Source organism: Sceloporus occidentalis, unplaced genomic scaffold (assembly GCF_023333645.1).
Source record: "Sceloporus occidentalis isolate IW3139 unplaced genomic scaffold, rSceOcc1.0.p SCAF_7, whole genome shotgun sequence".
NCBI classification, from domain to species: domain Eukaryota; kingdom Metazoa; phylum Chordata; class Lepidosauria; order Squamata; family Phrynosomatidae; genus Sceloporus; species Sceloporus occidentalis.
In genome coordinates this window covers 17,922,107-17,938,271 of record NW_028316987.1, presented here as the reverse complement: position 1 = coordinate 17,938,271, position 16,165 = coordinate 17,922,107, and the positions used below count along the sequence as shown (strand labels likewise).

Here is a 16,165-nt window from a genome sequence, read left to right as displayed (position 1 = left end):
AAAGTGGCCTTAATACCTAAATCACTTCATCAAGTCACTTGTTAATGTGAATGGTCATGACCTAAAATGCCATATAAAGCTACAGACTATCTGAAGGACCATATCATCCTATATGAACCTTCTGAATGTTGGGATCCTGAGGAGAGGATTTTTAGCAGCCCCACTACCTTTGGAGTCACATTTGGTGAAGAAAAGGGAGAGAGTTTTCTTCTCAGTAGCCATGCCCAGGCTGTGAGACTCCCTCCATAGGAGGTTAGACTGGCCTACTTTTCTGCTTTCTTTTCCACAGCAAGCAAAGATGCTTTTGTTTATACAGACTTTTTGCTATTAACCAGTTGCTGTGGAAGGCTCTTTTGATAGTGTTGTACTTTGTTTTACATTTGTTGTCTTTTCAATAGGATATTTTAATTAATTGTTTTTACTTCTTCTTCTTTTTACAATTAGGATTGGTTCTTAGCCTTACATGGTTGTAAGCCACTGAGTCCACAAGGAAAGTGATGAGTTATAAATAAAATAAATACAAAAGGAGAAATCAATGAAATAATTTTACATCTTCGTGATGTAAATTGGAACTTCTTTGATGCAGTGACAGATTCTAACCGTTCCTTGGGGTGTTTTCAAGATGGGATAGTAAATGTGCTGGGACCAGGCATACAGTGGATATATTCAACAAAGCATATGACTGTACAGTGTCTTCTGACACTCTTAGAAACCTTTTTGCCTAGGCTGTGCAGACTTGTGCAGACCAGCCTTAAAAGGCCAGCTTGGGGGTGGAGTTGGAACATAGCGTCCAGATGACACACACTCTGAATCTGCATGAGGCTGTGCGCCACTCCACACAGTGCGCAGCATCATACCCCTCCTCTGGCGTGTCCACATGATACAGCACTGAAGGAATGTCATAATGCCACAGCATCACAACTGTCATGCCCTTTGCAGGGCGCAAAAAGGAGCCACTATTTGCAGCTCCTTTTTGCACCCTGCAAAGGCCAGATCAGGGCCATGGCGTGCGGTTGCTGTGGCCCCAATCTGGCGAAAATGGAGGCGGCTGCAGGTCTTCCCTTAGGGGAGGTCTGCACAGCCCTTAGGTAGCCTCAGCTGTTTCAATCTTTCCTCTCATCCGATGTTTAATCCAATTAGTTGCCAGTCCCCATTTCCAATCCCAAGTCATATTTAAAAGGAACTCACCATCCATTGTATACGCCTCATTGCTTAATGAAACAAATTCCTCATACTTGGGCCTTAGAGGATTGCCTGCCGAATTGTGCCATCCTTCCCAAGCATACAGTAGTTTTCTGTAACTGCGGGAGTTCGCCATGATGTCTGTTATATCTGAGGGTATAAGAAACATAAGTGATGATGTGTGGGCAGAACTCAACCTGAGGTCCTGTTCACACATATTTAGACACAGGGCATGAAGAAGGACAGTCAGATAGATACTAGATTTCAGGACCCTGAACAGCTACTGGAAGTTGGAGCCCTTCTGTGTCTCTTGACTTCATGGCACACCTACCACTTACTCTCAGCTGAGGAGTAAAGGTCCTTAAAAAGAAAGGCCTTATTGGGACTAAAGATGATGACTTTGTCACTTCCCCATCTGTTCTCATCTGATGCACTGGGGAGCAGAAACTGAGCAGCATGAGCTTCGCATTGCTCTAAAGAGTTCAACTCAGGGGGGATAGCTTTTTGGGAAAACCTATTTCAAGAGCTCCTAATTTACCTGGCAGGGGAGTTTCCTAACTTTCCTGACCCTCAAGGTTGGACTCACTACTAGGTCTTGAATCCCATGCCTAATTCACTGGTGCTACATCATTCATCCTAGCTGTCTCCTCCCTCTCTGTATCTAAGCATTTGCCACTGCATACAACAATGCAGAACACCAACATGGCCATTAGCTCCTATTTCTATAAAGCATCATGCACTGGACTGGCAAGTAGAGAGAAAGGCCAGTGTATGCTCAAATGTTCCATCTGTGTCTGGTGAAAGAGGAAGCAAGCAGCAAAAGCAAGAATGTCAAGAAGGAAGCCTGGGTTTAGCAGGAGATATGTCACAGGGCTCCTCAAGTTCTCTCAATGGAGTTATTTCACTAATATCTATCAAGTGATAGAACAATGTACTGTGTCTCTCCATGGAACTCAGAAGGACCCTGGTCTAGGGGATATGTTGACAATTACCTCCTACGGTTGAGAAAGGGCATTCAGGCTGCCAAACAAAAAAGCTGCTGTTAAACCGCAAGAGCTTTCTATAATGTTGCAATTGAAATCCATGCAGGTGTATCCTCCTGCAGTAAGACTACAGATCTTTTACTCGTAAAAGCAAGATAAGTACAGTAATGTTGTTTTCTGTTATAAACACAAACTAGTTGTTATCAGGAAGTTCCATTTAGATATATATCTTAGATGGAGATTGTTTTATGTCAGTTAAAACACAGAGCAGTTAAAAAGAAGTGGAGATACAAGCTGTTGGGAAATCTATAAGACTGACTTTTTTAAAAGTAATTTTATTAGAGTTTAAAAACATATAAAAATCAACATTTATCATTCATTCATAACATATAAACAACAAGACAATACCTTCAATACATACACAAATAACTTCAACCACATACATAACATATATACACTTCTCATTCATTACTTCCTTACTACCAGTCTATCTTTTTATTTTAGGATTCTTGGAATATTAGACTGACTTTTGATGGGTTAACTGTATTTTAAGGGTGATGTTTCTGATGGTATGAGAAGCTCACATTTACCTGGCATAATAGTCCAGGAAGAATGGGTCCTACTCCAGTTTGGGCTATTAATGATTTATAGCTGTAAGTCTGCGAAGCAGCATGTTATCATCAGTACCTTTCTGTCCAATTGGGAAACAAGATATTTGACTTTTTTGACAATTTTGAGCTGTAAGCTTTTCAAAGCTTTCAAAATGTTGTTATCTTTCTGTTCTAGCGCCTACAATTTTATGGTTTAAATTGAATGCAAAATTAATGACTGAAACTCAAAAAAGAAGAGGCCAGTTTAAAAGGCCCCAAATTAATTAGGCTCTTCAACTCTAACTATGTCAAGATTTTTCTTGGGGGTCCAATTTCTTTCATGCTTGAAGAACAAATAAAATGTGAAATAAGAAACAAGACATCTTGCTAAATGCAGCATGGTAGTTACCAAGTTAATTATTTTCCAACATCATGCAAATATGCAAGGATTTTTTAAAAATGTAACTATAATGTATACGTTATGTGCACATACACACATAATACTTAGACCTTACTCATCAACAAAGATACTTTCCTTGTACTTCCCTGTATCATAACCCTGGGATGCTACCATGTTTCAAAGGAACTTGATAGTATGCAAATAGATTGAGGTGGCAAAGAGGGAAGCCATATGCAAATAGAAGGATGCATACCTGGCTCTAGAGCCCAACAGTTGGAGTTCTGGTTTGGTAGACACACCTTGGCAGTGGAGTAGATGTTGTCCATCTCACTCAAGATAGTGTTATACTTTGGGGGGGAAACAGAAAAAGTACAGGTTAGTGTGATCATCCCAGAATTGCCAATTCTACCTGCATTAGAGAGACTGATCCCAACAATATAAGACAGAGATGGACAACTACTGAAGGTCTAGGGGAATCACACACAGCGCACTGGACCTCAGAGGGTTGTCCTGCAAACTCCTGATTTTTTAATTTAAACAACAAATTATTCTAAATGCCCTGTGCACAATATAGGGGGTATGGGAGCTAATGTTGCCATGTTTTTGTTCCTAGCCCTTGGCGGCTTTAGTCCTAGCAAAGCATTTTCAAAACAGAAAATAAACCAGAAGTGATTGGTTTTAAAAACTGATTTTAAAAAATGATTCTTCAAGACCTAAAATATCATTTTAGGAGGAGAGTGGTGTGGCAAAATTGTCCTCCATGGCTGCAGGGGGCACATAGCAAATAATGGGTTTGGAGGGGATGCTGATAGAGTGAGGGGCCCTAGCAGGCAACAATAATAGCCTTCAGGTAGAACATGTGACCTGTGCTTGCCCCACCGATCATATTTTTAACAGTTAGCCAAGAATGGCTGTTCTATAGCATTTAGCATTTTCATTTCTATACCACTTAATAGTGAACTCAGCACTCTCTAAGAGGTTTACATTCAGTAAGCCAGTTGCCCCTAACAGGATGGGAACTCATTTTACTGACCTATGAAATGATGGAAAGCTAAGTCAACCTTGGCTGGGATCGAAATCACAACATTGTGGCTACATTACCAGCATTTAACCACTGCACCACCCAGGCTCCTATGGCCACAACAAAGATACACAAGGAGGCTACTGGAAATATATACTTATTGTGTTATATACAAGGTTATATATTTAAGTATAATTTATTATGATACTTTGGTGTCTCTGGGGTTGGGTCAGAAAAAACTGTTTTGTAATGAAGATCAGAGTTCGTAGTTTGTTCCTTTCCTTCTTATCCTTTCATGTTTACACTGAGAAACCATTTTACTCCACATTACTATGATGTGATGATCTGATCTAAACTGGCAAATCTCTGATTTGGCCTTGACACATAACCACATAGCACCACAGGCCTGCCAAGGTATGTGTGGCCCAACCAACATCACACCATAAAAACAATACAAGGTGGGAGTTGGCCAGGTGAGATGAGACAAGTGGAGCCATAAGCAGGAAGGACCTGGAAATCCACTTCACAACTTTGTCTTGTCTCCTCACTGGAGGGAGGAAAGGAACAGAGAGGCGCCTCTGGACTGTGAAAGACTGTGATCGCCTTTCTCTGCTGATCATCCTGAGCTGCCAAAGAAGAGATCATCTCAAAGAAGCAAACAGAAGCAAAATAGAAAGAAACTTTTCCCAAGATGTCTCTTCCCACTGTTTTTTTCCTCACAGGAAAGTTTGTTCCTCTGACTCAAGAGCAGACAGACACTGAAAGTTTAGAGACAAAACTGGGCTTTCTCTCTTTTTGCTGCTGCCTGTGCTTCATGAAGACTATCTTCCCTTCACATGGAGACCTGTTTTCCTTTCCCCACTGTCTATCAACCAGAGATTGTCATCTGCTCAGGAATCCTGGCACAGCCACTGCCACATTCTGTGCTAAATGGGACTCCAAAGTCTGGGACTTGATTGTGATTCCTCAGGCTCTGCTCTTCCTCTTTGCTCACCTTTTTGGTTAAGACTAAGAGCCCCTGCCAGATACATTCAATAAGCAGCAGACTCTTCTCAGGGTTAGCTGCCCTATTGCTAGAAATGTCAGAGCTCACCAGCGTAGAGATATAAATGCAAGCATGATGAATCTTGAATTCTTCAGTAGCTGAGATTTTAATTTGAGTTGCAGACTAAGGAACCCCAACCCCAATGGCTTATCATGCTGCTACTTTGGCAAGAAGTCAGGACACCTCTCTTTCTACTTCTCTCCAATGGCTGGCAGGTGGCAGTCCTGGCCAATGCAACAGTGCCAGGGGAGGAAACTTCTTTCCAACCACCACTGGTAGAGCAACAGTAAAGTAAGTAGGCAGGAAAGAGGAGCTTATTGGATCAGGTCCATCAACACTCCTGGCCATATCATTGAGCATGTGACAGATTCCCATTGGTCTTGGAATACAACCAGGGAAGAAAAGCACAGGTTTTCCCCGATTTAGAGTGTAAAATGGCTTAGTCTGCGTATTAACTACAAATCAAACTAGGGTTGGGGTTCAGCTGTCACTATCTATTTCAGGAGAGAAATTACACACTCCCTTTAGGGACACATTACTCAAACCTTTGAAGCCTTCATATAATTAAGCTCACAAAGTCCCCAGAAAGGAAGCATCTATAATTGTCTAGATGGGAAATTTATCTTGGATTTCCTGACAAAGAACTAGGCTTTCAGACCTCAGAGACATTCATTCTGTGGTAGACAAATGTTCTGAATTTCTTGACTAGAGAGCACATGGGAACATGAATATTGAAATCATCAAGGAGCAAGGTGAGGATATGATTAAAGGAAGAAGGTGAAAGAAATAGCAAGGTGTGAAAAGGAAGTTTTGAGGGATAAGGAGTAAGAAATGATGTAAACATCAACAGACATGTACAAAATGAACTTCACAAGTTGCAGTCAGTGGGATGGGAATGGGTGAACAACGGTTGATACTGATATAATCTGGCAGCATCGCCTCAGCCTTTGAGGTCAGGTGTGTGAAAGAAGGAAAGATATTCAAAGGATCAGGCCGCAATGGTGGCAATATTGGGTGAAAAGTGTCAGGTTTGGGGAAGGGAACACTGCTGGTGAAAAAGACAACAACAGAGAAAAGGTTGGTGACCAGTGACTGCTTTCTGGATGAGCACCAATTCCAGAGAAAACAGTAAATGGGAAGGAAGGAGGCAGTGAAGAGGGCACAGAGATGCTCATAATGCTAGAGATATCCCCACTAGGCTGAGGACAATGCAAGAGTAGATAGATGTGGAGTAAGATTTGGCACTAAAGAGAAAGGCAGTTAAGCTTTAGGGTATCATACTGTGCAATGAAATCAGGCTTCTGGCACATGTGAGACTTTTCAGTGGACTTTTCTTTTAGGAGTGGAGGACTACAGTTTGGGAAGAGTAGAGACTATGTAGCAATGAAACAGTGCTGTATCATGACCTTCTTAATGCCGTTTGAATGTAGAATCCCCAGACCCAAGCAATCAAGGTGGGCAACAGAAGCTAGCCAGCCAACCATGTGCTAATAAAGCTGTGCTTACCACGCATGCTTACTAGACAGAAAGTTCTGGGTTCAGGACATATGTTGGGTTTGATGGCCAATAAATTGGAGAGGAATATGGCAGACTACTACAATATATGACTGGGTTTTAAAGTTGAATGAACCATCTAAAATGGACAAATTGTCAACACCGATTAGCGAAAGCTCTTCAGAGACATATTTTAAAAATTGGAAATCCCTGATTGTCTATTTGCGAATAAAAGAAACTGATTTGGAAGTCGTGGGTTTTGAGAATTAGAATGAATGTATTTTTGGAAGAAGATTTAGAAGTTTTAAGGAGAGGTATTTTTGTTTTATAGGTAAAGGTATTCCCCGTTGACAAGGTTGTCAAGTCATATCTGATTGTAGAGGCTGGTGCTCATCTATGTTTCTAAGCCAAAGAGTCAGCAGTGTCAGAGACTACTCTGTGATCATGTGGCCCACATGACTGCCAGGGACGTAGCCAGGATTTTAGGAAGGGGGGGGGGTCCAGACTAAGTGCCACCATTATAATGGGGCTTGGGTGCAGTGGTGCAGCAGCACATACCATTCATTTTTCTAATGGAAGGGGGGGGGGGTCTGGACCCCAAGATCCCCCCCCCCTTGGCTACGTCCCTGTGACTGCACAGAATGCTGTTTACCTTCCCACCGGAGTGGTACCTATTTATCTACTTGCATTTGCATGCTTTCAAACTGCAAAATTGACAGAAGCTGGGACTAGTGACAGGAGCTCACCCCAACACATGGCACCTGGGCCTTGAACTGCCAACCTGCTGATCTTGAGAGTCAGCGTCTTAACCACTTCAGCCACTGTGTCCCCTTTTATATGTAGTTATAATCACCAAAAAGAAAGTCTGAAGTTACTTTTTCAGCTTTCTACTATTGGCCCGTTACAGACCGCCCAAAAGGGGCTGTCTTGGGCTGCTGCCGGTTGCAGTGCGGAGGAGCCGCAGCAGCCAAACCGCACGACTCCTCCATGCTGCAAAAAAGGAGCATGACAATTGCGCTCCTTCCGGCAACCCGGAAGAGATGCCGTGAGTGCCAAAGCACGCACTCGCGGTGTCTCTTCCGGGTTGGGATGTGCGGACGCAGAGCGTCTGCTACGTCAAGATGGCGGCGCCCATCTGTATAGGGCACCGCCATTTTGACATACAGATTACATGCGAGGGCAAGGCGCATCCGGAAGCACCGCCCTTGCGCCTAATCGCGGCACGAGGACAGCACCTCATGGGCCCGTCTATAACGCACCTTAGTTATGTATATTTATACTTTATAATGTATTCTATGTCCTTACTTTTTATCTCTTTCTTATTGCTTATCCCCCCTCCCCGCTTTTTTTTTCTTTAATATATGTAACTTTTATTGTATCTGGAAAACCTTAATTAAAACAACAACAACAACAACAGAGAAAGCACTGGGTTCATTCCCTTTACCTCCAGGTAAGGGTGGAAAAGAACACTGTCTGAAACTCTGGGGAGCTGCTGCCAGTCCATCTAAACAATATTTTGGTTGATGGTCCAACAGTCTGACTTGGAGTGAGGGAGCTCCTACTTTCCCCACATCACTAAGCTAGAAATGACTCTTTGTATAAAGAGGCACATATTGGACATCATTAGAACATAATCCCTAGTTTACAAATGTAGTCTGCTGTGCAGCTGTTTATATTTGTTCTTTCCCTAAATCAACTAAAAAGCAATGGTTAGAATGACCTTTCTTTAATTAAATAAGCACCAGAGAAAAGAATTTGTCTCACATGAGTAGGGGGTAGAAATATGACATTGTGTGGGTTATTTTGTTTTTTAAAGAACAAGTAAAATAAAACTTGTGATCACTAGAACTTCAGTTACAGCTACAAATCCCAAGAAAAGCAACTCTACCACCTGGCTCTCCCCAATATAGGTCAGAAGTTCCTGGGAACCAAGGCAGCTGCAATTTGCTAGTGCAAATATTTTTGCTTATCAAATTGGAGTATGAGGAATTTATGTTCTCTTGGCTACAAAATTATGTTCAACTGAAGTTTATTTTTCTTCTCTTTCTGCAATGGGAAAGGATCCTGAAATCCAGCTGATGCTATGTTTCCATATTCAATTTAGACACAAGAATAAGTTTAAGAAACATAATATATTATTATTAATGGTGTCTATTTACTTAATGATCCACTGTCTGCTGGTAAACCCCCCTGACCCTGGCTGGTTTTCATTTGCATGGGCTGTGTCTTAATTTTGGTGTTTTTCAGGATTGGTAGCCAAACTTTGTTTACTTTCAGGGTTTCTTCTTTCCTGTTGAAGTTGTCCAGGTGTTTATGGATTTCAATGGCTTCCCTGTGCATTCTGACCTAATGGTTGTTGGCATGGTCCAGAATTTCAGTGTTTTCAAACAACATTTTATGCCCAGGATGGTTTATAATGTGTTCTGCTACTGCTGATTTTTCTGGCTGACCCAGTCTGCAATGTCTCTCGTGTTCCTCAATTCGTATTTGACTGCAGCTGCATGGTATGCAGTAAACTCCTGTGGCTGTGAGAGGGTCTCTCCTGTTCTTCACTGAGTACAGTATTTGCTGGATTTTCTTGGTCGGTTTGTAGACCATTTGGAGGCTCTGCTTCCTCACCACTTTCCCTAATCTGTCTGTGACTCCTTTGATGTAGCCCAAAAACCTCACAAACAACTATGGCTGCCAGTCATGAAAGCCTTCAACTTCAAATTGCAATGAAATGTTTCACATATCTCCATGACATCTGTAAAAAAACAATTTTTATGCATTTTTATGTAATGCAGCTGGAACTTAATCCGCATGGCTCATCTCTCTGGCACAAATTGCTAAATTCAAGGGAAACCCTGTCCCAGCCTACTACCTCGACCGCAATTCTACAGTCTTTTCCTCCAAACTTATCGTGACTTTTGGACTATGTATATGAATGGAGATGAACAGTAGCAGGGATCTCCAGTAATCATGCCAGCAGTCACAGCAAAACCAGCAGAGTCTTGTTAAAAACTAACAAATATTATTTGTCAGAAACTATTGTGGACCACATCTTCATCTGAGGTGGGCTGCAGTCCATAGAAAATTCATGCCAAATAAAACTTTTTGTCTTTTAGGGCCAGTAAGACTCTTTCTTATATCATTGGAAGAAGTAATTTCATTTTTAAACAGTTATGCAGAATTGCCTTTAACATCTGGACAAATTTGTGATGGATTTCAGTTGCAATCCCATAACCACTTATCTGTAAGACTCAGTGATGGGCAGATGGGCAACTAAATGCTGCCCGTTTTTGCCCCAGAAGGAGGCTGCAGCAACCACATGCCGCAGCCTCTGGGTGGGTTCTTTTTGCATTCCTGAATGGTTGCCATAGATGTGCCCATGCACCATGACGATGCCCTTTGTGCGCAGTGCCATTTGAGCACTGCACCCGAGGGACATCATCATGGTGCACCTCGTGTGTACGGGCGCGTGCCAATATGGCACCCAGGCAGCACAGTGAGGGCTCGGAACATGTGGACGCTCCACCTTACCGTGCCTATAGGATGGCACAAAGTGCTGGTCTGTAGAGCCCCATCATCTGCTATCTACAGTTCTGTTGGATTATATCTCCTTTAACCTTAACCTCCCTTTATTCTTCTTTCTCAATGCTATAGGTCATACTGAAGAGTTGCTTACCCTCTGCCGCTTTTCCATAGGCAAGTTGGAAGGTCCTAATGTCTGGATGGAACTGATTATTTTCTTCAGCTGAGGATCACTGAAGTTCTGCCAGATGTTGCCATAGCTTTCTTTTGCCTTCTTCCCCCAAGCCTCTATGAATTCTTGCTCCTTCAGAGAAGATGCTACCTGTAAACAAGGATAGGGAGAGACAAAGGGAACTGTCAAATAAGTACTGTCAGCTTTACTGTGTTCCTTCATCTTGGCCACTGCTACACAGACAGCAGAGTTGTATTTTTCTATGCAATACTTGAAGTTAAAATGTGCAAAACCATCAAAAATGAAATGTTGAAAATGCATACAAATTGGGAGCTCCTGTGTTAGATAAGACTGCATCTAGTTAATTTCGTCTTGTGAAGCACTTGCTAACATTGGGCCATCAAGGTATGATGGGTGTGTAAAAAAATCCAAACAACAATACTGAACCTAGAAGTCCTGAAGTGAAAGGAAGCAAAACAAGGGAGGACACTCTTAGAAGCAGTCACACACCTACTGTTAAGATGAAGCCTATGTTGGGAACAGGCCTAATCTATCCAAGACACATGGGTTACACCCTTCAAATGCAATGTTTGGGCATTAATTTCAAGACATTTTTCTCTTCCTGAGGTTGTGGTGGTTGAGAAAGCCTCAGTGCTGGCTGGCCTGCTAGCTGTCAATTTAGGGCAGGAGTAAAGAGGAGCACTTAGGACAGTCATTAGGACCATATGAGAGTGAGGCTTGGAGTTTGGAGAAAGTCAGCCTGAGAGGAGCTATTGTAAGTCTAGTTTATGGACCCCTAAATTACAAAATGGATAGGCAGGGAGCAGCTAGTTGGAATGGCACATCCTCATTGGACTTTTCTTATTGCTTTTCACCACTGTGCACTTTCTGCTGCTGGAGTGGCTATTCTGCTTTGGAAGAGCTATCCAAAAGTTATTTAGACTTTTCTGGCACATTTATCCAGATAATTTTTAAATGATGAATTTTAAATAATGAAATTTAAATGTAGATTATTTTAGAATGTGTATGTGTTATTTGTAAGAAATAATAATAATAATAATAATAATAATAATAATAATAATAGAAAACTTAGTCATCTGGCCCAGATAAACTAAAGATTTTGGCATTTTAAAATTATGTAAATGTTTTGTGTGCCTGTTTGAAAGGGCCTTGCCTAAAATATTTTAATGAGTGAATTTTCTTTCTGCAACTCAACCTCAGCGGAAACCTACAGAAACAGACACGTTTCAGGATAGTTATTTGCAAAAAAAATGTATATTATTCTTGCTGGTATTTAAAGAAGGATCGATACAGGAGCTAGTACACAGAGAATTAAAATGAGAAAGTAAAGGAGAGAGAATGAAGAGAATGAGGAAGGATGGGAGAACAAAAAGGGGGAAATATAAAAGGATTCGACATGCCAGGGAGGATGAAGCTTTTTTGGAAAAAGTAGAGAAGATTTTTCTGGAAGGGCGAGAAACAGGGGATGTCTCTAGGAAGAGTAGCAATTCCCAAACACAAGAAGAAGATACTTGGAGAAATGTGATACACAGAAGCAGAACTGTCAAGAACCATGCTTCAAGCGTGAAGTGACACAGTTGAGTCCAAGCTTTCACTCCAATCAATGATTATGAGAGACAGGGACAAGAGCCTCACACCTCTGAAGACATGGAGGTGACTTTGCAGGCTCTGTGTGTGGAATAGCTACTACCAATTTTCACAGGAAGAACAGATGTATGGGTTAGTAGGTGATTCCCTGTTGTGGGGCACAGAAGCAGTTGGGTATGGGGCTGATAAGATGTCTCAAGAGATGTGCTGTCTCCCAGGGCAAAGATCCATGAAGCAACAAAAAGGCTGACAAGACTCATTAAACCAACTGACCATTACAACAACATCCATATTGGAACTTATGATACCGCAAGATATGGCCTTCAATGAATTGCAAGGGACTGTTAGGCTCTAGGGAGAAAGCTAAAGGACTTTGGGGTCATAGGTTGTTATTTCATCCTGTTGAAGGAAGAGGGAGGAGAATACTAGAGGTGAACAACTGGTTTCACAAATTGTGCCCATAAAAAAAGATTTGGCTTCTTTGATCATAGCCTGTACTTTCATGAAGAAAGACTTCTGGCAAGAGACAGATTGTACCCCATAGCAACTGCCAGGAATCTCACAAATCTGATGAATGAGTTACATGGAGGGATGAAAGCAGTATCCAAGAGGGAAGGGGGACATCAGGTATTGGGGGCAACTGGAATTGGACCAACAGTACAAAGTGTGCAGAAAAGCAACAAGTGATCAGCTAGACAGAATGACCCATGGTCTTAGATGTGCCTACACTAATGCACAGAGCATGGAAAATAAATAAGATGAACATGAAGTCTTATAACAGGAGATTAAATATGATTTAATAGCCATCACTGAAACTTGGTGGGATGAGTCACATGATTGGAACATAGCAATGGAAGAGTATAACCTATTCCAAATAAACAGATGCTAGAGGAACAGAGGAGGAGGAGTAGAGTTAGAGCATAGCAACCAAGTTGGAAGTCTCTGGGTAAAAATTAAAGGGTAGCAAAACAATAGTGAACTCATTTAGGGGTCTACTATATGCCCTATAGCTGAACTGAAGATCTGGATTATGCCTTTCTAAAACAATTGATTAAATATTTTTGAGAGAGAGAGAGAGAGAGAGAGAGAGAGAGAGAGAGAGAGAGAGAGAAATAATGAGAGGTCTCAGCCACCCTGTTATTTGTTGGAAGTTACAATCTGCCAGGAATGTAAGGTCCAACAAATTCCTAGCCTTGCAGACTAGTTCATTCTCCAAAAAGTGAAAGAAGCAAAAAGGGATCAGCTATTTTGGATTTGATCCTAACCAACAGAGATGAAATCACCAGTGGGGTGCAAATAGTGGGAACCTTGGATGGGAGTGACCATGTCCCCTTGGGATTTGTTATACAGGTGAAAGGTGAAGCCAAACATAGACAAACAGTGTAGATTTCAAGAAATCTGATTTCAGTAAGCTTAGGAAACTACTGGGTGAAATCTCGTAATCAAAAACGGTCAAAGAAAAAAGTGTTCAAGATGCATGGGAGTTTCTTAAAGATGATGTATTGAAGGCACAGTTGCAAACAATTCCAATGAGGAAGAAAAGTGAGAGGTGTCTAAAGAAACCGGGGTGAATGTACAAAAAAAATTCAGATGAGTTGAGCTTTAAGAGACATGTATTTTAAAAATGGGAGAAAGAAGAATACAAAAGAATAGCCAATATTTATGGGAGAAATTCAGAAAAGCTATAGCTCAAAATGAGGTCAGGCTCACAAAGAGATTAAAAATAATTTAAAATCAGGGGTGTGTGGATGGTTATATTGAGAGCAAGAGGAAAGAAACAAGGAAATGGTAGGGCCACTGCATTGAGAAGATGATGAAATGCTAGCAGGGAACAAGGAAAAGTTTAATAACTGTTTAATACCTTCCTTGCCTCAGTCTTCTCCCAAAATAAAATCAGTGCTCTATCCAGGCAGGGACATAGCTACGATTTTAGGAAGGGGGGGGGGGGGTCCAGACTAAGTGCCACCATTATAATGGGGCTTGGGTGCGGCGGCGCAGCAGCACACACCATTCATTTTTTCTTATGGAAGTGGGGGTCCGGATCCCAAGAACATCCCCCCTTGGCTACGTCCCTGATCCGGTGAAAACAGAATAACTCATGCAGTAAGAGGGCTACAGCCCAGAATAGTTAAAAGTGTAGCCACAGAATACTGAGCTACTCCAAATGAACTGAATTCTCCAGGGCCAGATAAATTGCATCTAAGAGCACTAAAGGAACTTGCAGATGTAATCTCAGAACCACTGTCAATACTCTTTGAGAATTCATGGCAAAAAGGAGAAGCCTCAGCAGATTGGAGAATGGCAAATGTTGTCCCCATCTTCAAACTGGGTAAAAAAAGAGTACCCGAGCAACTACCGATCAATCAGTTTGACTTCAGTACCAGGAAGGTTCCAGAACAAACCAGTTACAAGCTTGATAGATCAGGGACGTTCCGTGGGTGTAATATATTTTGATTTCAGCAAGGTCATCTATGATATTCTTACAAGCAAACTGGTGAACTGTGGATCTGTAATTGGTTGAAACACCAAACCTCGAAAGTGCTCTTCATTCTGGAGAAAAGTGACTAATCAGGTGCCTGAACTTTGTGTTTTGCAACATCTTATCAATAACTTAAATGATGGAATAGAAGGCATGCTGATCACATTTGCAAATGACACCAAGAGGGGCTGGATTAATACCCCAGAGGATAGAAACAGAAAGAAACATGATCTTAATAGATTGGAGAGTGGGGCCAAAACTAACAAAATGAATTTAAACAGGGATAAATGTAAGGTACTACATCTGGACAGGAAAAATAAAATTCACAGATAATGAATGGGTGACACCTGGCTTGAAAGTGATACATGGATGGATGTAAGGGTCTTAGTAGGTCACAAACTAAACATAAGTCAGCAGTTTGATCCATCATCAAAAAATGACAGTAAAATTCTGGCCTACTTCAATAAGAGCATAGTGTCCATATGAAGGGAACTCATGGTGCCCATTCTATTCTGCTTTGGTCAGACCTCACCTGGAATACTGTGTCCAGTTCTGGCACCACAGTTCAAGAAGTGTATTGACAAGCTGGAATGTGCACAGAGAAGGGCAACCAAAATGATAAAGGTCTGGAAACCAAGGCTTTTGTGGAATGACTTAGGAAGCTGAGTGTGCCTAGCCTGGAGAACAGAAGACTAAAAGGTGACATGATAACTAGCTTTAAATATCTGAAGAAATGTCCCATGGAAGATAGAGCAAGCTTGTTTCCTTTTGCTCTAGAGACTAGAACCTGGACCAGTGACTTCAAATTACAAGCAAAGAGATTCCACCCAAATGTTACTAAGAACTATTTCCCCTGTAAGAGCTGTTCAACAGTAGAATAGATTGCCTCTTAAGGTAGTGGACCTTAAACAGGGGCTGGATGACCATCTTTCAGGATTGTTTTAATTGTGTATTCCTGCATGGCAGGAGGTTGGACTGGATGGACCTTGTGATCCCTTCCAGCTATAAGATTCTACATTTCTATGAATATAAGAAATAATATTGGTGCAGGCTATCTATAGAAGTGTCAATACAACTCTTGAGATATGTAAGGAAACAGAATTGTGAAAAAATTGTTCAAGAGTTACTAAAAAGAAGTGTTTGTATTTACTGAATGATCTCTGCTGTATAATTTCTTCTTTGGTTTGTTTTTCTCTAGCTTGGGCCCTGGCAGAAAACGATATGGAACTATTGTTTACTTTGGTCTGTTTGAGGGAAAGGACATCAAGAAACAATTCTGATCATGCTCAAAGTGTAAAGAAGATGAGGGTGTTGTGCCGTATGAGTTCTAGGGGAAACAATTAGTTTGGTGCGGAGTCTTGTTTCTAAACTTTGGGAGTGTTGCCCTTATCTGATTCTGCTGCATTGGAAAACAGATTGAGCACGTGAACAAAACTGCTTCCTTTCCAGAAGCCCAGACATGGCTGCCATTATTGTTCACACTGGGTTATTTGGGCTTCTGCCACAAGACTGGCTAGAAATATGGAAAATGGTACTACATGGTCCAAGCCACAATGACAACAGAGGGACTTTGTATAGATAATGTAATTAGGGTTGCCATCCCGGGGGACCTCAAAACTGGGAAAAAATGTAGGACAAAGCTTAAAATGTAGGACATTTTTTTAAAAATTCCTGGCCA

The 16,165-nt window shown here is 41.5% G+C and overlaps 1 protein-coding gene across 1 annotated transcript in view; it reads right to left on the bottom strand.

Moving 5' to 3' along the window:
* The window catches only part of ACE (angiotensin I converting enzyme), a 66,468-nt gene that overhangs the window by 29,068 nt on the left and 21,235 nt on the right, over positions 1–16,165 (bottom strand). The window contains exons 2-4 of the mRNA XM_089532219.1: positions 10,383–10,550; positions 3,409–3,502; positions 1,189–1,332 (exon numbers count right to left, since the gene is read on the bottom strand). Coding sequence (XP_089388345.1) covers positions 1,189–1,332; positions 3,409–3,502; positions 10,383–10,550 — 406 coding nt within the window. The remainder of the gene's footprint in view (positions 1–1,188; positions 1,333–3,408; positions 3,503–10,382; positions 10,551–16,165) is intronic.